The 15,209-nt window shown below is 43.8% G+C and overlaps 3 protein-coding genes across 3 annotated transcripts; 1 reads left to right on the top strand and 2 right to left on the bottom strand.

Moving 5' to 3' along the window:
- Positions 1-503: 503 nt before the first annotated feature.
- EAE98_007213 (uncharacterized protein) lies at positions 504-2,365 on the top strand (the record flags this gene model as incomplete). The annotated part of the gene is made up of 3 exons (XM_038954836.1): positions 504-928; positions 1,117-1,591; positions 2,096-2,365. 3 exons carry the CDS (start codon positions 504-506, stop codon positions 2,363-2,365), a joined length of 1,170 nt encoding a protein of 389 aa, XP_038808978.1.
- A 4,619-nt stretch (positions 2,366-6,984) lies between these two features.
- EAE98_007214 (uncharacterized protein) lies at positions 6,985-7,185 on the bottom strand (the record flags this gene model as incomplete). Its single annotated transcript, XM_038954837.1, has 1 exon — positions 6,985-7,185. One exon carries the CDS (start codon positions 7,183-7,185, stop codon positions 6,985-6,987), a length of 201 nt encoding a protein of 66 aa, XP_038808979.1.
- A 69-nt stretch (positions 7,186-7,254) lies between these two features.
- On the bottom strand, positions 7,255-7,656 carry EAE98_007215 (uncharacterized protein; the record flags this gene model as incomplete). Its single annotated transcript, XM_038954838.1, has 1 exon — positions 7,255-7,656. One exon carries the CDS (start codon positions 7,654-7,656, stop codon positions 7,255-7,257), a length of 402 nt encoding a protein of 133 aa, XP_038808980.1.
- Between the last annotated feature and the right edge of the window lie 7,553 nt (positions 7,657-15,209).

The following is a 15,209-nucleotide window of genomic DNA, read 5'->3' on the forward strand; positions in this document are numbered from 1 at the left end:
ATATTATTATTAACTAATAATTAAACTTATAGTCTTTAGAACTTATTATTTATAATAATCTTATCGATTATTAATATTCGAGATTCTAATTACTTCTATATAATTAAGAAAACAAAATAAATGTTTATAATATTCGATTAAATATTTAAAATATTGATTAAGTTCTTTTCTAATTACTTTTTGCAATTTAGAATTAAACGATAATATTTTAAATAAAGAATTGATAGAATTGTTACAAATGAAAATAAATAGAAATTATAGAAAATTCTTATAAACAAAGATTTATAATCATAAGATTCTAAGCTGAGAATGTATTCAATTGTATTTTTTTGAAGAATTTAATTCACAAAGAAAAGAAGAGGGTTTATATCTTTAATGAATGACAAAACAAAGAAAGTATTAGAAATATGAATTAGCAAGCAGCGTTATCTCTGGGGCCTCTGATGGGGCCCTCAATGGCACTCTGATTACGAGCATCTCCGAATGCATACACTAAACTCCGAATGCCCTCATTTTCACACCCTATCATCACCTTAAAATTACTCCGTAGCAGGAGCAGCACCCGCGGTCTGGACCTTCTCCCCCACCACGCCCACGACGGTCGCGTAGCCCACCTCGAGCGCTGGCTTGATCGTCAGCGTCTTGCTCGCCGCGTCCCACGAGGAGCGGTGCGAGCTCGTCTCGGTCGTGTTGCTGCCGGACCCACCGAGGCTGATGGGGATGCCAAAGACGCGCAGGTCGCCGCCGGCCTGGGTGGCCTGCTTGTACAGCGAGTCGACCTTGGTGGCCGCGGTACCGCCGAGGGTGATCTCGTAGCCGAGGCCGGTGACCACGACGAGCTGCGAGACGCGGGCGAGGGTCTTGACTTCCTTGGGGGCGTCGCCACGGAGGCGGTAGGCCTTGGTGTTGAAGTGCCTGTTTCTTTTTGGTAAGTGGGGTGGTCCGTTGGGTATGACTTTGTGAAGAGAAGAAGGGGAGTGAGAGGCAGGTGTGGATCATCGAGATACTTGGTTCAGAAACGGAAGGGCAAGTTATGTGTGTTGTATGGGTGATTGAGCGAGAGAGAGAGAGAGGGGAGAGAATGGGGAAACAGAAAAAAGACATACCACTGGCCAGGGTTGATGGCAACGAGCCTGATGTCGTCATAGAGAATCTTGACAGACACGTCCTCGGTCTCGACTTGGGAGCTCGAGTCGGTCGAGGTCTTGGAGTGGTTGGCGCTGGCCCCGAAGGCGAACCAGGGCCCGCAGCTTACGCCCACGCTGCCGTCGCCCGAAGTCTGGCCGAACTTGTAGTCCTCGACTTTCTTGTTCTTGTCGATCTTGAGGTCGTACGACTGGGCAGGCTTCCAGGTGGTGGAGGCAACCTTGGTCTCGGCCGCAACGACAAACTTCTTGTACTCGTCAAGACCCGTGTACTGGGGGACATAATAGACGGCCGGCTTTGGGTCATCGTTACCAGCTTGCTGGAAGCGCTTCATCTCGGCAGCGGAGGGAAGTCCGCCTGCAGCAGCCTCCATGTTGAAGCTGGATGGCCGTTAGTTTCGAGTGTATATTCTGAAGGAGATACCGTCATGGCAAAGGGAATGGGAGTCAATGTGTACTCACCCCTTCTTCAGCCCTGACTGATCTTGGGCCTTCTTGATGTTGGCCTTGTCTTTGCTGATCTTGGTGGCCAATGGGCCATCCACCTGGAACTGGAGTTGCTCGATTCTGCTCGCGATGTTGGTCGCATTGTTCTCAGCCGTGATGTAACCGGGCGCTTTGCCATCCAGAATCCAGTCATAGAGATTGGGAACTTTGGTGAAGCCATCCGCATAATCAGAGACATAGGTGTCTTTAGCCTTCTGCTTCTCCCGCTTGAGCCACTCATCTGCAGCATTTTTGTCCTTTAAGGCGTTGACAATAGCAGTGTCCAAACCTTCTCCGGGGCTTCCACCCTATAAATAGTCAGCAAGCCGAACATTGGAATCAATGAAATCATCCTTACCAGGTCGACGTTGGTGAGGAATCTGCCGGTGGTTCATGGTTAGCAGACCTCAACATTGACTGAACAGAAAAACAAGTCTGAGACTCGGTGCCACTTACGTCTCCAGGGCGTCAACATATCCATTCTGGGAGGAGGGGTTGTAAAAAACATCGGCAGTCGACAGGAGGTTGTTGCCGATGTTGAAGATACCCAGATTTCCGTATGGCTCGGGGACGATGGACCCGGCCGGAGGGCCCTTCTGGGCCTTACTGGCCAAGAAGAAAGCCGCATCACCGCCTTCCGTGATCTGGACACCAGCCTTCTCCTTGACGAATTGGCCATAGGCGAGCCAGATGGCTTCAGTGGTCTTGTCGGCAGACATTTTGAAAGATTTTGAGGTGAAATAAGTTGGCTAGAGGAGGTGAATAGGTATGTATGCAAGGCGCTAGGAACAGTGAATCAAGTGGTAGAACTACTGGTAGACGAGGAGGTGGATGCTGATGTCTGCTGTATTCTCCTCTGATCGAGGGGGCATCAGACGAGATTATATACTCGCTCAGTCGACGTCCTCTAAATCTCCTTACCATATTCAGATCTTGCTTGTGCTCACTGTGAGCCCGCATATCTCGAAATCCTCATAACTTGCCGCCGCTTTCTCCAAGCAAAAACTTGCCATGTTGATCCCCGACTTGCCAGTCTCCTGCCTCCCTCGAGCACGCCTTCGTCCCTCCAGCCAGCCACGACAATCTGAAGGCGCATGATGCGTACAGCCTAGCGAAGTAACGTTGCGCCGATGATCTGATTCCTCGGAATTCCTGGAGTAGCGCATCGTCAACCTGTGATTTCTCCTCTTTCTTCTCTTTCTCTTCTTTCCCTTCTCAGTAGCAGGGCGATCGTTGGGTGAACGAGCAGGTGGCTAGCTGAATCATATTTCTTCATACAAGGTATATTGCACGGACCACAATGGGCGCCATTTGCCCGCACTCTAGGGGATTTTAGATCCACATTGTAGCCTTTCCAATAAACACGATATTTCAATATTTTCCTACGTTGGCGATAAGCTAGAACCTTTTCCACCTCGTATTCATCGGTTCCTGTAATATTGACAGGAGGTGGCGGCTTATTATACTGACCAGGAAATAGGCGAGATAGGTCATCTGCAGCTTTCTGTAGTTTGTCGGCAGGGAATATATTATAGATCCTTATCGTATCAGGCAACTACTGAGGCCAATAACGCGCATTTAAACAATACACCAAAAACAGATTTTCGCCTAATGAAAAAAGAAATTTTAGAATCTGAATAGTATGTTTATAGAAATCTTATTCCATATAATAGAATTCAATCTTATTTTAGAATTTGTAAAAAGAAAATTATATTGTTGAATAGCCCTTAAAGCTAACTTTATTTATCTAATTTTAGAATTCATTTTTAAATTTTCTATAAAAAGTATACTAATATTTAAAACTATTTTCAAATGGTTTTCCTTATAATACATAAACTACTCTAGAATAAACGAGATAAGCTTAATAAGAATTCCTTATCTTAAACTTGAGCTCGAACTTATCTTACTTAAATCGTATGACTAATATAACTTTAGTTAAATTCTATAATATTAAAAAAAAATATTTAATTCAGTATATAACTCTAAAAAAACTTATAAAATAAAAAAGAAAGTAGTACAATTATCAATTAGAGTTCAAGGAATCGATTTATATAATTACTTTTAAATTATTTTAAAAATTGAAATTTATATTCAATATAATATAATTTTAATCAATAAATCCATTAATTATAGATACCTCAAATATTAGGGTTAATGATTTATCAGATTTCTGATAGGCTGATGACTAATCAAACCTTGAATAATATTATCAATATTAAAAAAAACATTCAATTCAGTATACAACCTTAAAAGAATTGATAAAATGAAAAGAAAAGAATTACAATTATTAATTAGAATATAAAAAATCGATTAATATATTTCTTTTTGAATTATACTAAAAATTGAAATTTATATTTAATTTAAAAGTATTTAAAGAATAAAAAATTCAATTCTGAAAATTGATTATTATTCAAATTTATTAGAATACTTTTAAATTGAATAAAAATTTTAATTTTTGAGATAATTCAAAAAGAAATATATTAATCGATTTTTTATATTCTAATTAATAATTGTAATTCTTTTCTTTTCATTTTATTAATTCTTTTAAAATTGTATATTGAATTGAATACTTTTTTCTATATAAAAGTATACTACTAAATTCTAAATACAGCTTTAGCTTAAGCGAAAATCTATTTTTAATATATTATTCAAATGCGCGTTATCGGCCTCAGTACAATTCCAAGCAGTATGAATATCCGATTTTGTCCAGGATCTTGAAGCGACTACCAGTTGGGTAATCAAGCTTCTTAGCTGGCCGCTGAGTTGGCAGGTGCCTTATGTCCAATCAGATATAATCGCCGATATCGAAATCTACAGGTCTACGACGTTTGTTTGCTTCTCTTTCTATACGCTTTTGGGCAGCTTGGATAGCGGAACGGGTATAATCCAAAGCTTCGCGGTTGCATCGAGCATATACACGTACATCCTGGATGTTGAGGTCATCGACCGGAGGCCGTTTAGTTTGTTTCCAGTCCCAAGTGGCTCTAGGAGCGTATCCGTAAAGCACTTCGAAGGGAAGTAGATCACCGAGAGATGAGTGTGGCAATGTCAATTGAGCATAACCCATCATTGACAAGAATGAAATTGGGTATCTGTCCTTACGTGTGAGGGCATTCAGGGCTCTGAAGTCAAAACACAGACGTAGGGAACCATTAGGCTTTTTCACAAACAAGATTGAGACTGCGAAGGGCACTTGGCTTGATTCAATAAAGCCCTTTGTAGGGTTGTCCATAATATATTCCTTAATTGCCTCTAGCTCTTTCAGCGATATCTTATAAAGAGGGCTGTATTTAAGAGCTTTATCGCTATTACCTTTCAATTCGATCTTGTGATTATATAAGCGGTGGGGAGGGAGAAGGTTTGATTCAGCCTTTGAGAACACATGGGCATATGATGCGAATTTAACAGGGACGACGCGGGGATTATAAGATATAATTTTATCGACAAATAAACATTCGATTTAGAGATTTATGTACTTTATTATAGTAATTACCCTACTAATAAAAAACATTTTTTTCTTACAAATCCTTAATTCTTCGTTTTTTAAATCAAATTTTAAGTCCTATTAGATTATATCAATTTAATAAATCATATTTATTTTTTTTTAGATTTGTATCAAAAAATATTAATATTATAATTCTTTATATATATTAATATTAGAAGCAGATTCTTTATCTAAAGAAGATGTTTTCGAGTATAGTCGATTCTCTATAAGCTATTTACAATCTAAGATTATAGTATAGCTGTTTAAGCGAGTAACTAAGAAATAAATAAATAAATAAGTATAACTATTAATCCTAAGATTAATTAAATTATAATAAATGATTAACAGCCTATCTTACTATTATATCCCTTGACCTGTAATTGATATATTGCGATTTAGATTAAAGAGAACGTGTCAAAATATCTTAGGATATTCTCGAATATGTCCGTTTTGATATGTTCCAGCTCGCCACCGGCCGGCGATAAGCTGCTAGCGAATCTCAGATCTCCAACCTGCCCCGTCGATGCGACGGTATGGCCATTACCGCCGTAGCCGGGCCGCATGTGCATCACGGTGACTCGGTGACTATTGGAGGCGGTTTAGAGCCGGATGAAGATCGAGCCTTTCCGAAAATAAACTTCATATACCCGGACGAAGAATACCGGCATAGGAAAGGATATGATTGGATATACTCCAGGCTCGTCCTCCTATTCGACGTTAGACGTTTGTTTCATAGCTTCATGTGGCTGGCTGAGAACCCCTGCCAATAGCACTAATGTGTTTACCAATGCACATCTAGATCATGCAACGGTTTCTTCATTCAGATTACTTTCCGGCCAGCTGTAGCTTGCGCAGCAGTGTATGAAAGGAGAAGATCATGCAGGTCTTCAAATTTTCGATTCTTTCAAATAATTTCTCACTCTCTTTTACCATTTCCCAAACTCTTCTCATGACATCCACTCCTTGGCTTGGCAACTTGAACCCCAGTCCGTTCTCTCTTCGAACCCGGCAAAGCCTGCCCAGCCACGGAAGCCAAGATGGCAGCTAGATGCTTTCCAAGGCTCTTGAAGAACCTTTCCGACAGTGGACTCGTTCGAGTGCCCGCACCCAGTGCAGCAGCCCAGCCGCCCTCGCCGCAGGTGACCACAGCCTGTGCTGCTCATGGTCTGGCTGAGTCGACAGGTTCACTGGGCGCGGGATTCCCCAGTCACGGCCCCGGCCGCAAACTATCTATCCCCAAGAAACAACCCCCACTGTTCTGGAAAGCCTTTGGGTTCTTTCTCAAGAACAAGTTTTCCAGTTCCGGGAGCTTGCTCGATGCGAACAAGGCCCTGTTCTTTGCAGATCCCGATCAGCCAGGCATCGCAGAGGGCGTCGCCTATCCGAATGAGGTGACGAACTACCAGCTCTTCCAGTTTGCAGACATCATGCAGCGGGCCAACCAGCCATCCTTTTCTTTGAGCAGCGGGATTTCCTACTTTGAGTTCCTCAACCTGTACGTGTGCGATCCAGATCACCTTGCTACTCCCAATAGTTCAAGCTCCAAGTCGCCACTAGACTAACCATCATGCAATACTTGCAGGTACTTGCGACACGTCGGAGAGGCACGTCACTCTTCCCCTCCTCACTTCCTCACTCTGTTGTTCACCGTCTTTTTCTCCACGCCACCCGTTCTGACCCTCATCTCCAGGAAAATGAGTCGCATGCACTTACCCAAGCCCGTGAGACGCTCCTTCGCGCCAAACAGACCAAGGACGAAGCATGGAAAGCCGCCCGAGCCCGGTTCGCCCAGCTAGTCTCCTCCTCCCCTGGCACCCACCCCCCCGCTCCTCCTCCTTCCCTGATCGACTACCTCGAGCGCGAATCAAGCTACATTTCCGCCTTCGAGGCCGAGGCCGCCGCCCAAAAGGCCTTTGCCGCGTTATGCAAGCCGGCCTTCTCCTCGATCCTGCGCCAGCTCGACCTGCTCCGCTTCGCCGACATGCGCCTCGAGCCCCAGGCGGGCAACACCATGCCCGTGCTCGCCGTCGACCGCGACTGGGTCACGTTTGCCAAGCACAACCCGGACATGGCAGGCCAACAACTCCTCGACGCCGAGCGGCGCAACATCTACTACCGCCCGGCTTACATGCTGCCCCACTACGAGACGACGGTCAGATACTGGACCGACCGGTACGGGGCCAGTTTAGCCAACCCGGTCAACCGGCTGGAGCGCGACGGCCCGTATACGATCCCGCTCGCGGACGTGTGGGAGCGCTGCTGGGCTGATCTGGGACACCCGCTGCTGGACCAGGCCGAGCAGGCGGTGCCGTTGAACGCTGAGCGGAAAGAGCTGATCAACTCGTTGAGCGCGACCGTGACGTTCCTGCAGCGGCCGTTTGTGGCGACTGTGAGCAGGGGCATGTGGGACGTGAATGACCCGCGCGCGCGGTTCGAGCTGGGGCCGAGCGCGCCGCAGAGCCTGAGGGAGACGGTGTACAAGACCTCGAGGCTGATTATTGCCTGGGGGGTGGAGATCGAGCTGACGGTGCCCGAGGACATGATGTCGGCTACGCTAGGCAGTGTGGATAAGGGGACGATGAAGAAGATGATGAATATGACCCTGGCGGGGATGGATCTGCCCTTCAAGACGGTCAAGAACGGGGGTCAGGGTGGGAGTAGATTGGTGTTTAGAGGAGGAGAGGACGGGTTCCCGATTCTGCTGGGGGCGTTTGCGGATATGGTGTAATTAGTACTGAGGAGGAGCCAGCCTGAAGGGAATGTTGATGGATGTAGGTTATATTAGTTGTAAGTCAGGTAAGCAGCGTCGTGATGTTCCAACATGTGGCTACCTACGTGCGAGGGCCTTTGATTTGTCGCTTTCATTTTCGTTTCTTACCATAAGGCCTGAGGACCTTGGGCTCAGTTGCACCAGGCGACAGTAGAACCTCAGGCAGGAATCTTGTGTAATAGAAGTCGCTGGGTCGCTGGACCTTCCAGCGACATAGCGACCCAGCGACGCAGCGGCAGAACCAAAGGAGAACGAAAGTCTATATAAACAGAATGTAGTTCCTTAGATAGTAGTATATGGAGCTTCGTGCTCAACTCAATTAGTAGTTTCATTACTTGTTTACCACTCAACAATTATCTATTCAGCCTCTTCCAAAGGGCAAAAGGGCGGATTTCTTTGATTTTTGGGATTTTGGAATTGCTGACTAAGAAAAAATCGTTCAAAAAAGTGCCAAGAATTTTCAAGTGAAAAGTACCTAGGGCTTACACCTACCTCCCCCCAAAGCGCTCTTAATGCTTTTCAAAAGACCTTTCCTTATACTTCGAAAGAGGTATTTAGAAAATCGATTGAGATAATTCGAAAAGAAATATATCAATCGATTTCTTGAATTCTAATTAATAGTTATATCTCTTTTCTTTTCATTTTATCAATTTCTTTAAGGTTATATCGTATTCTTTTGGAATATTGGCCGCGCGCTAGGAAGAGCTAATACTTTAAGGTTAATTTAGAACCAATTAGCTTAAAGCTCTTTTCTAATTTTAGTTGTATATAATATTAACTCCTTATTTGAGCCATTTCCCAGTTCTATTTAATATAATCAATTTATATTAATAAATCAACTATATTTTATCAATTAATTATAAAAATTATTATTCAATATATCATTATTATTTAATAGATATATATTAAATGAAATTAATACAAATATTATTATATCACCTTCAAATTTAATAAAACCTACAAAAAGAGATAAATATAATAAAATTTTTAAATAGAAAGTGTTAATATAGGTTTTATCATCTTCTATACTACACCCTACACACTATAAATCTATAAGAATTAAATAAAAGATTATTATATTTTATTATTATTATCGGATTTCTATATTCAATCCAAAAACACTTCAAATCAATCGATATCGTTATCTTATATATATAAAGATAAAGGTATATTTTAATATCCCTCCAAAAACAATATATAATTAGATTCGAGATAAAGATATTATAATAAATTCTAAAAGAAATACTAAAGATATACAGTATTATTATAAGCCTTATTAGTCTAAGCTTGAAGATTAATTATATATATACTTTTTAGAAGCTAGAGCTTTAGACAAGCCTATTCAACAAGTATAATTTAAATATCATTTTAGAAAACTCTGGAAAAAAGCTAATCCTGAATGCGAAAACTTATTCACCTTTTCTAAAAAATAGTTTAAAGATTTTTTAAAGAGAAAACAGATATCTTTTTGATATATTATTTATACAATATTACCCCCCTAATTCAATCAATATAATTCTAAAACATTAAATAATATACTAATTTATATATTCTCTAATAAACATTAAAACTATCTATAGAATATATTCAATATATACTCAATTTCCTATACTTTATTCAAAGAAAATCCCAAAATATCAATTCTCCTCCTCCTTCTCCTCCTATTTCTATAGTACCTATTCAAAAAAAACTATAAAAGCTAATAGAAACCGAGAATATTCAATATCTTTATTCTTTATATATCGATTCCTATTTGATCTATTAATTAATACTTAATAAAGCAAAAAAGAATCGATTCAAAAAGAGTATAATCATAAATTTCAATAAAACACCTATTCCTTTCGAATATATTACAAATAAAACTTATAATATTAAAAGAGCAAAAAAGGTATTAGGCAAATCAGATTATAATAGGTAAGATAAATATCAAGCTATTCTAATATTATATATATTTGTTAATAGAATAAATAGAATTCCTCCTAAGCTTATATTCTATAAGATATCTACAAAAAAGGGGAATAGAATTGAAAAGCTTAAAAAAGAATAATATACATCTAAAATCATTATATATTTCAATAAATCTATATATAATAATAAGGAATTATTACTATCTTTTATCGAAAATAAACTAATACCCCTTATTAATATTAAACTAGAAAACCTATTTCTTTTAACCCTCAATTTGTCACGGTCAATCCGTGTAAGGGCTGGCGAGGGCACGTGAGTAGCCCCTGCGGGGCTACTTCGGGCCGACGCCAACCCGCGCACAATTATAAATTGTAGAATTTTCATAGTTTAGAAGGATTAATGAAAAGTCTTTGTGCTACATTACACCTAGTTGATTCATTGCTATTATCTACTCTAACAATTCTTTTCATTCCCCTATATAGAGCAATCCGTCAACTATTTCTTAGTCGAGCAACCATCGGTACCACTATGGTTTCAACAAGAAGAACACCTGTCCCAAGGGGAGAGCGGGATACCCGCAGTGCGACTCAAGACCAATCCGGTGAAACTATCGATCAATTCCTGCAGAGTATCGGCAGCGATGCCCACTCGGCCCAATTGCACCCCCCTGGTGACAACGAGGATGTGTCGTTGGCCCAACAACTTAAAGAAATGAAAGAAGAAATGGCAGCTATGAGAGAGGCTCACAGGGTGGCTATGGACCGCATCTTATATGCAACCACCCCGGTCGAGCATAACCGACCCGCAGCCGTACCGAATGCAACCCACCAGGGTACCAACCTTGATCGGGGAAAACCACCGAAGTTGCAGAGATTGAAACAATACGAAGGAAAGAATATCGAGGAAGCTAAGAACTTCTTCTTCCAGGCAGAAATCATGTTTCGAAGCGACGGTGGGTACCATTTTCCCACCGATACTAAGAAAATAGAACATGTCATCCAATACTTTGAACGGCAGCCCCTGGCGATTTGGCGTCGGTATATGAGCGAGTCAAGTTACGAAGAGATGAACTGGGAAAACTTCAGGGAGTACATGTATGACGCTATCATGGACAAAGGGACTAGACAGCGACGAGCAATCCAAAAGATCGTGCATGCGAGGCAAAAAGAAGGAGAAACTGTGAACGCATTCGTAACCTACCTAGAAGGCCTTGAGGAGGACATCGAGCAGGAGGCGGAGAGTGTTCGGGTCGAGAGGCTCTTAGCGGGTCTACTACCCAGTATAGCCAGGAAAATATCGGAATCCCCACAACAACCTGAGTCGCGCAATGAGCTTATAAGACAAGCCTGTAGACTGGAAAGTGTGGAGAAATTATTCCGAGGAAGAGACGCAGGGGACTCACATCGATCCCGCAAGCATAACCAATCACCCTCTCGATATCGAAATCCATCTAAACGCCCCCACCTGGAAAACAACCCGACCCTAACTGTTAAAACAGAGGTCCAAGAATCAAATCAACCCTCTCGAGAGGAATCCTTCAAGACATCAAGACACCCCGCCAACGTATCGTATGCGGAGCGTATGCGGACCGCTATATGCTATAAATGCCAACAGAAAGGGCACATCGCTTCGAACTGTCGGAACGACTTTGCGTGTAGACGTTGTGGGGGAAGGCATAAAGAAAACGAGTGCCAAAATAACCCCCCTGAGGCTACCCGCACGGGAAACGCCTAGACCCAGCAATTATAATGAGCGTCCCATTGACGCTGGGTCCACACAAAGAAGGGCGGACAATCTTTACAGTCACGGCGATCTTTAATAACAACAGCAAGCCGATAGCGCTCCGATGCCTCGTCGACTCGGGAGCGCAAGCCAATATTATACAGCAAAGCAAGTGTATCGAATGGGACTGGACCCCTACCAAGAAAAGCACTCCCCTTGTGTCGGCAAATGGTACCGCAATTGCGTCGTACGGGGACCATGAATTCCCTGTCGAAGTGAAAGATGAAAAAGGGGAAAAGAGAACCCACACTCATAGCTTCACATCAGCGGTGCTGGACCTACCACGGATAGACGCCATCCTAGGTCTCCCGTGGTTACAAACAGTCAACCCCGATATCGATTGGAAGTCGACGTCACTCCGATACCGCCCCATCTTGAGCAATCTCGAGATCATTCCTGCGAAAGAATTTTACCGGGAAATGAAGGAAGGCAAAGCAGTCTTCGCGATCTTCCCAGACAAAATGGCCTCGCAATCAAAAATAAAAGGGGGCCGCCTGGTACTCGCATTGACCTCACATGAGATACCAGAAGAATTCCAGGAGTACAAGAAGGCTTTCTCGGAAGACGAAAGTAGCCTTCTGCCCGAACACCATCCGATGGAGCATCGCATTGACCTCGAACCCGGTTCGACCCCCCCTTGGGGCCCGATTTATTCCTTATCAGAGGAAGAGTCAGCAATACTACGAGAGTACCTAGATGAGTACCAAAGAAAAGGGTGGATAAGAAGGTCTATCAGCTCGGCAGGGGCGCCTATCATGTTCGTTCCAAAGAAGGGGGGAGGCCATCGACTATGTGTCGACTATCGAGGGCTTAACCGGATCACCAGAAAGGATCGAACCCCCCTACCTCTTATCAGTGAATCCCTAGACCGACTCCGACAAGGTGTTATATTCACCAAGCTAGACTTACGGGACGCTTATCATCGAATCCGCATAAGAGCGGGGGATGAGTGGAAGACTGCGTTTCGCACGCGGTATGGCCAGTACGAGTATAGGGTAATGCCTTTCGGCCTCACCAATGCCCCTGCGACATTTCAGACATATATCAATCAAGCCTTGTCCGGCTTGACGGATAGCATCTGTGTGGTGTATCTTGATGATATTCTGATCTACTCAAGAGATAGAGCCACGCATACGACGGATGTCCGAAAGGTCCTCGCGCGACTCATCGAATACAAGCTCTACGCAAAGCTAAAGAAGTGCGTCTTTTATACCAATGAGGTGGAATTCCTGGGATACGTCGTTTCGCCCGCAGGCGTTACTATGGAACCAGGCCGCATTCAGACCATAGTGGAATGGCCAATACCCAATAGCCTTAGAGATGTACAGGTGTTTCTTGGTTTCGCGAACTTTTACCGACGGTTTATCAGGGCCTACTCGGCGGTGGCTCACGGTATGACCGCATTGTTGAAGGGAACGAAGAAAGGAGAGATGGTGGTCGAATTCAAGTGGACTGACGAAGCACAAAAGGCGTTCGAAGCGTTAAAGAAAGCCTTCACATCGGCACCTATTCTCCGGCATTTCGACCCCTTACTCCGTATGATGATCGAAACCGATGCGTCGATCTTTGCTTTGGGTTGCGTGTTGTCACAGCTCTTCTCGGAAGGAACCAAAGAGGCACCGATCCAACGGTGGCACCCCATCGCGTTCTATTCGAGGAAGCTGAGTCCAGCGGAGCAACGATATTTCACTCATGATCAAGAATTACTAGCAATATATACCGCTTTCGTACAGTGGCGCCACTATGCGATAGGGAGTCGACATACTGTCGTGGTTAAGTCGGACCACAACAGCCTCCAGCACTTCATGACAAAGAAAAGCCTGAATGGCCGGCAAGCAAGGTGGGCGGAGGTTTTGGCTGCATATGATTTCGAGATAGTATATAGGGCCGGAAGATTGAATCCCGCAGATGGGCCGTCGCGCCGCCCTGATTACGCTGTCGATACGGACGGTATAAATGATATGCTTCCGACCCTTCAGAATAAACTGAAGAATAGGTCGATGATTATGAATCTGTTTCAAAGTTCCCCCGTCAAGAAGACGGAGCCCCTGCGTAACGTCATAGGCCTCTTACAAAGGGAAGGGTGTGGCCTACCGTTCCGTGAACTCAAGTGTTCACTGGTTGAAACTGGTTGCAAACAGTCGATACCACGTCGGATAGCTTGTGTTTTAGCAGGAGACGAAACAGCATTCGAGCCAGTATCAGAGACGATGAGAAATGCTTTATTGCGTCTCCAAGCGGATGACGATTTTATAAAGAATAAAGAGTACCTGAATCAAAGACTGCGCTCCGCTGGAGTCGCCTCACCTTGGCAGGTGGGCGCCGACGGGCTTCTTAGACACAATGGGAACGCCTACGTACCGCCAGACTCTGCTTTGAGAGCAGAGATCTTGGAAGCCCATCACGATGACCCTACGGGTGGACATTGGGGTGTCTCTAAAACTTTAGAAATCTTGAGATCTAAATACTTCTGGCCTTCAATGAGGAAGGATGTAAAAACGCATATTAAAACATGCGCGGTATGCCAGCGTACCGCTGTCAAAAGGCATAAGCCCTACGGCGAGTTACAGACCCTCCCTATTCCCCATGGACCTTGGAAAGAGATAACTATGGATTTCATTACAGATCTACCCCCATCGAAATTGGGCAAGCATGTGTATGATGCGGTTTTAGTGGTTGTCGACAGGTTCACGAAGCTTGCCCGATACGTACCCGTTAATAAAACGATCACCTCACCGGAACTCGCTCAAACGCTGATGCAGAGTGTGTTTAAGGACTTCGGGGCACCGGAAGGTATCGTGTCAGATAGGGGACCACAGTTCGCAAGCAAGTTCTGGAGTAGTTTTCTTTTTTATCTGCGAATACGACGCAAGTTGTCTACTGCGTTCCACCCTCAGACCGACGGGCAAACGGAGCGACAGAACCAGAACCTGATTCACTATATCAGTTGTTACTCTAATTACCGACAAGACGATTGGTCTTCACTACTACCACTCGCAGAGTTCACTTATAATGCTACGTGGCATAGTACAATAAACACAAGCCCATTCCAAGCGATGTACGGATTCCTACCAACATTCCACTACATCGGCGAGGACGCCGATGCCACAGGGAGGGCACCAGCAGCACGCGAGCGAATCGCCTCCCTCAATGAAGAAAGGGAAAAATTGAGAGAACTGTGGCAAGCAGCTATAGACCGAAAGTCAAAGGATACAGATGGCACGATAACCCAGCGATACAACATCGGAGACAAAGTGATGCTAAGCACCCGAAATATCAAGCAACTTCGACCCAAAAAGAAGTTTTCGGACAGGTTCATAGGCCCTTTTCAAGTAATAGGTATAAAAACCAGTGGTCAAGCATATGAACTCAAGCTACCACCTACCTATAAGATTCACAATGTCTTTCACGTTTCCCTACTGGAACCATGGCATGAACGACAGGGTACCGCTGACCCACCGCCACCAGAGGAGATAGACGATCACTTGGAACACGAAGTGGAGAAGATCATAGCACATAGAAAGAGAGGCAGAGGTGTTCAATACCTAGTCCGATGGAAAGGCTACCAACCAGCGGAAGATACGTGGGAAGCCCCCCGCGATCTCGACAACGCGAAAGAAGTACTGGAAGAATA

Source organism: Botrytis deweyae, assembly GCF_014898535.1.
Source record: "Botrytis deweyae strain B1 chromosome Unknown BDEW_016, whole genome shotgun sequence".
Taxonomy (NCBI): Eukaryota; Fungi; Ascomycota; class Leotiomycetes; order Helotiales; family Sclerotiniaceae; genus Botrytis; species Botrytis deweyae.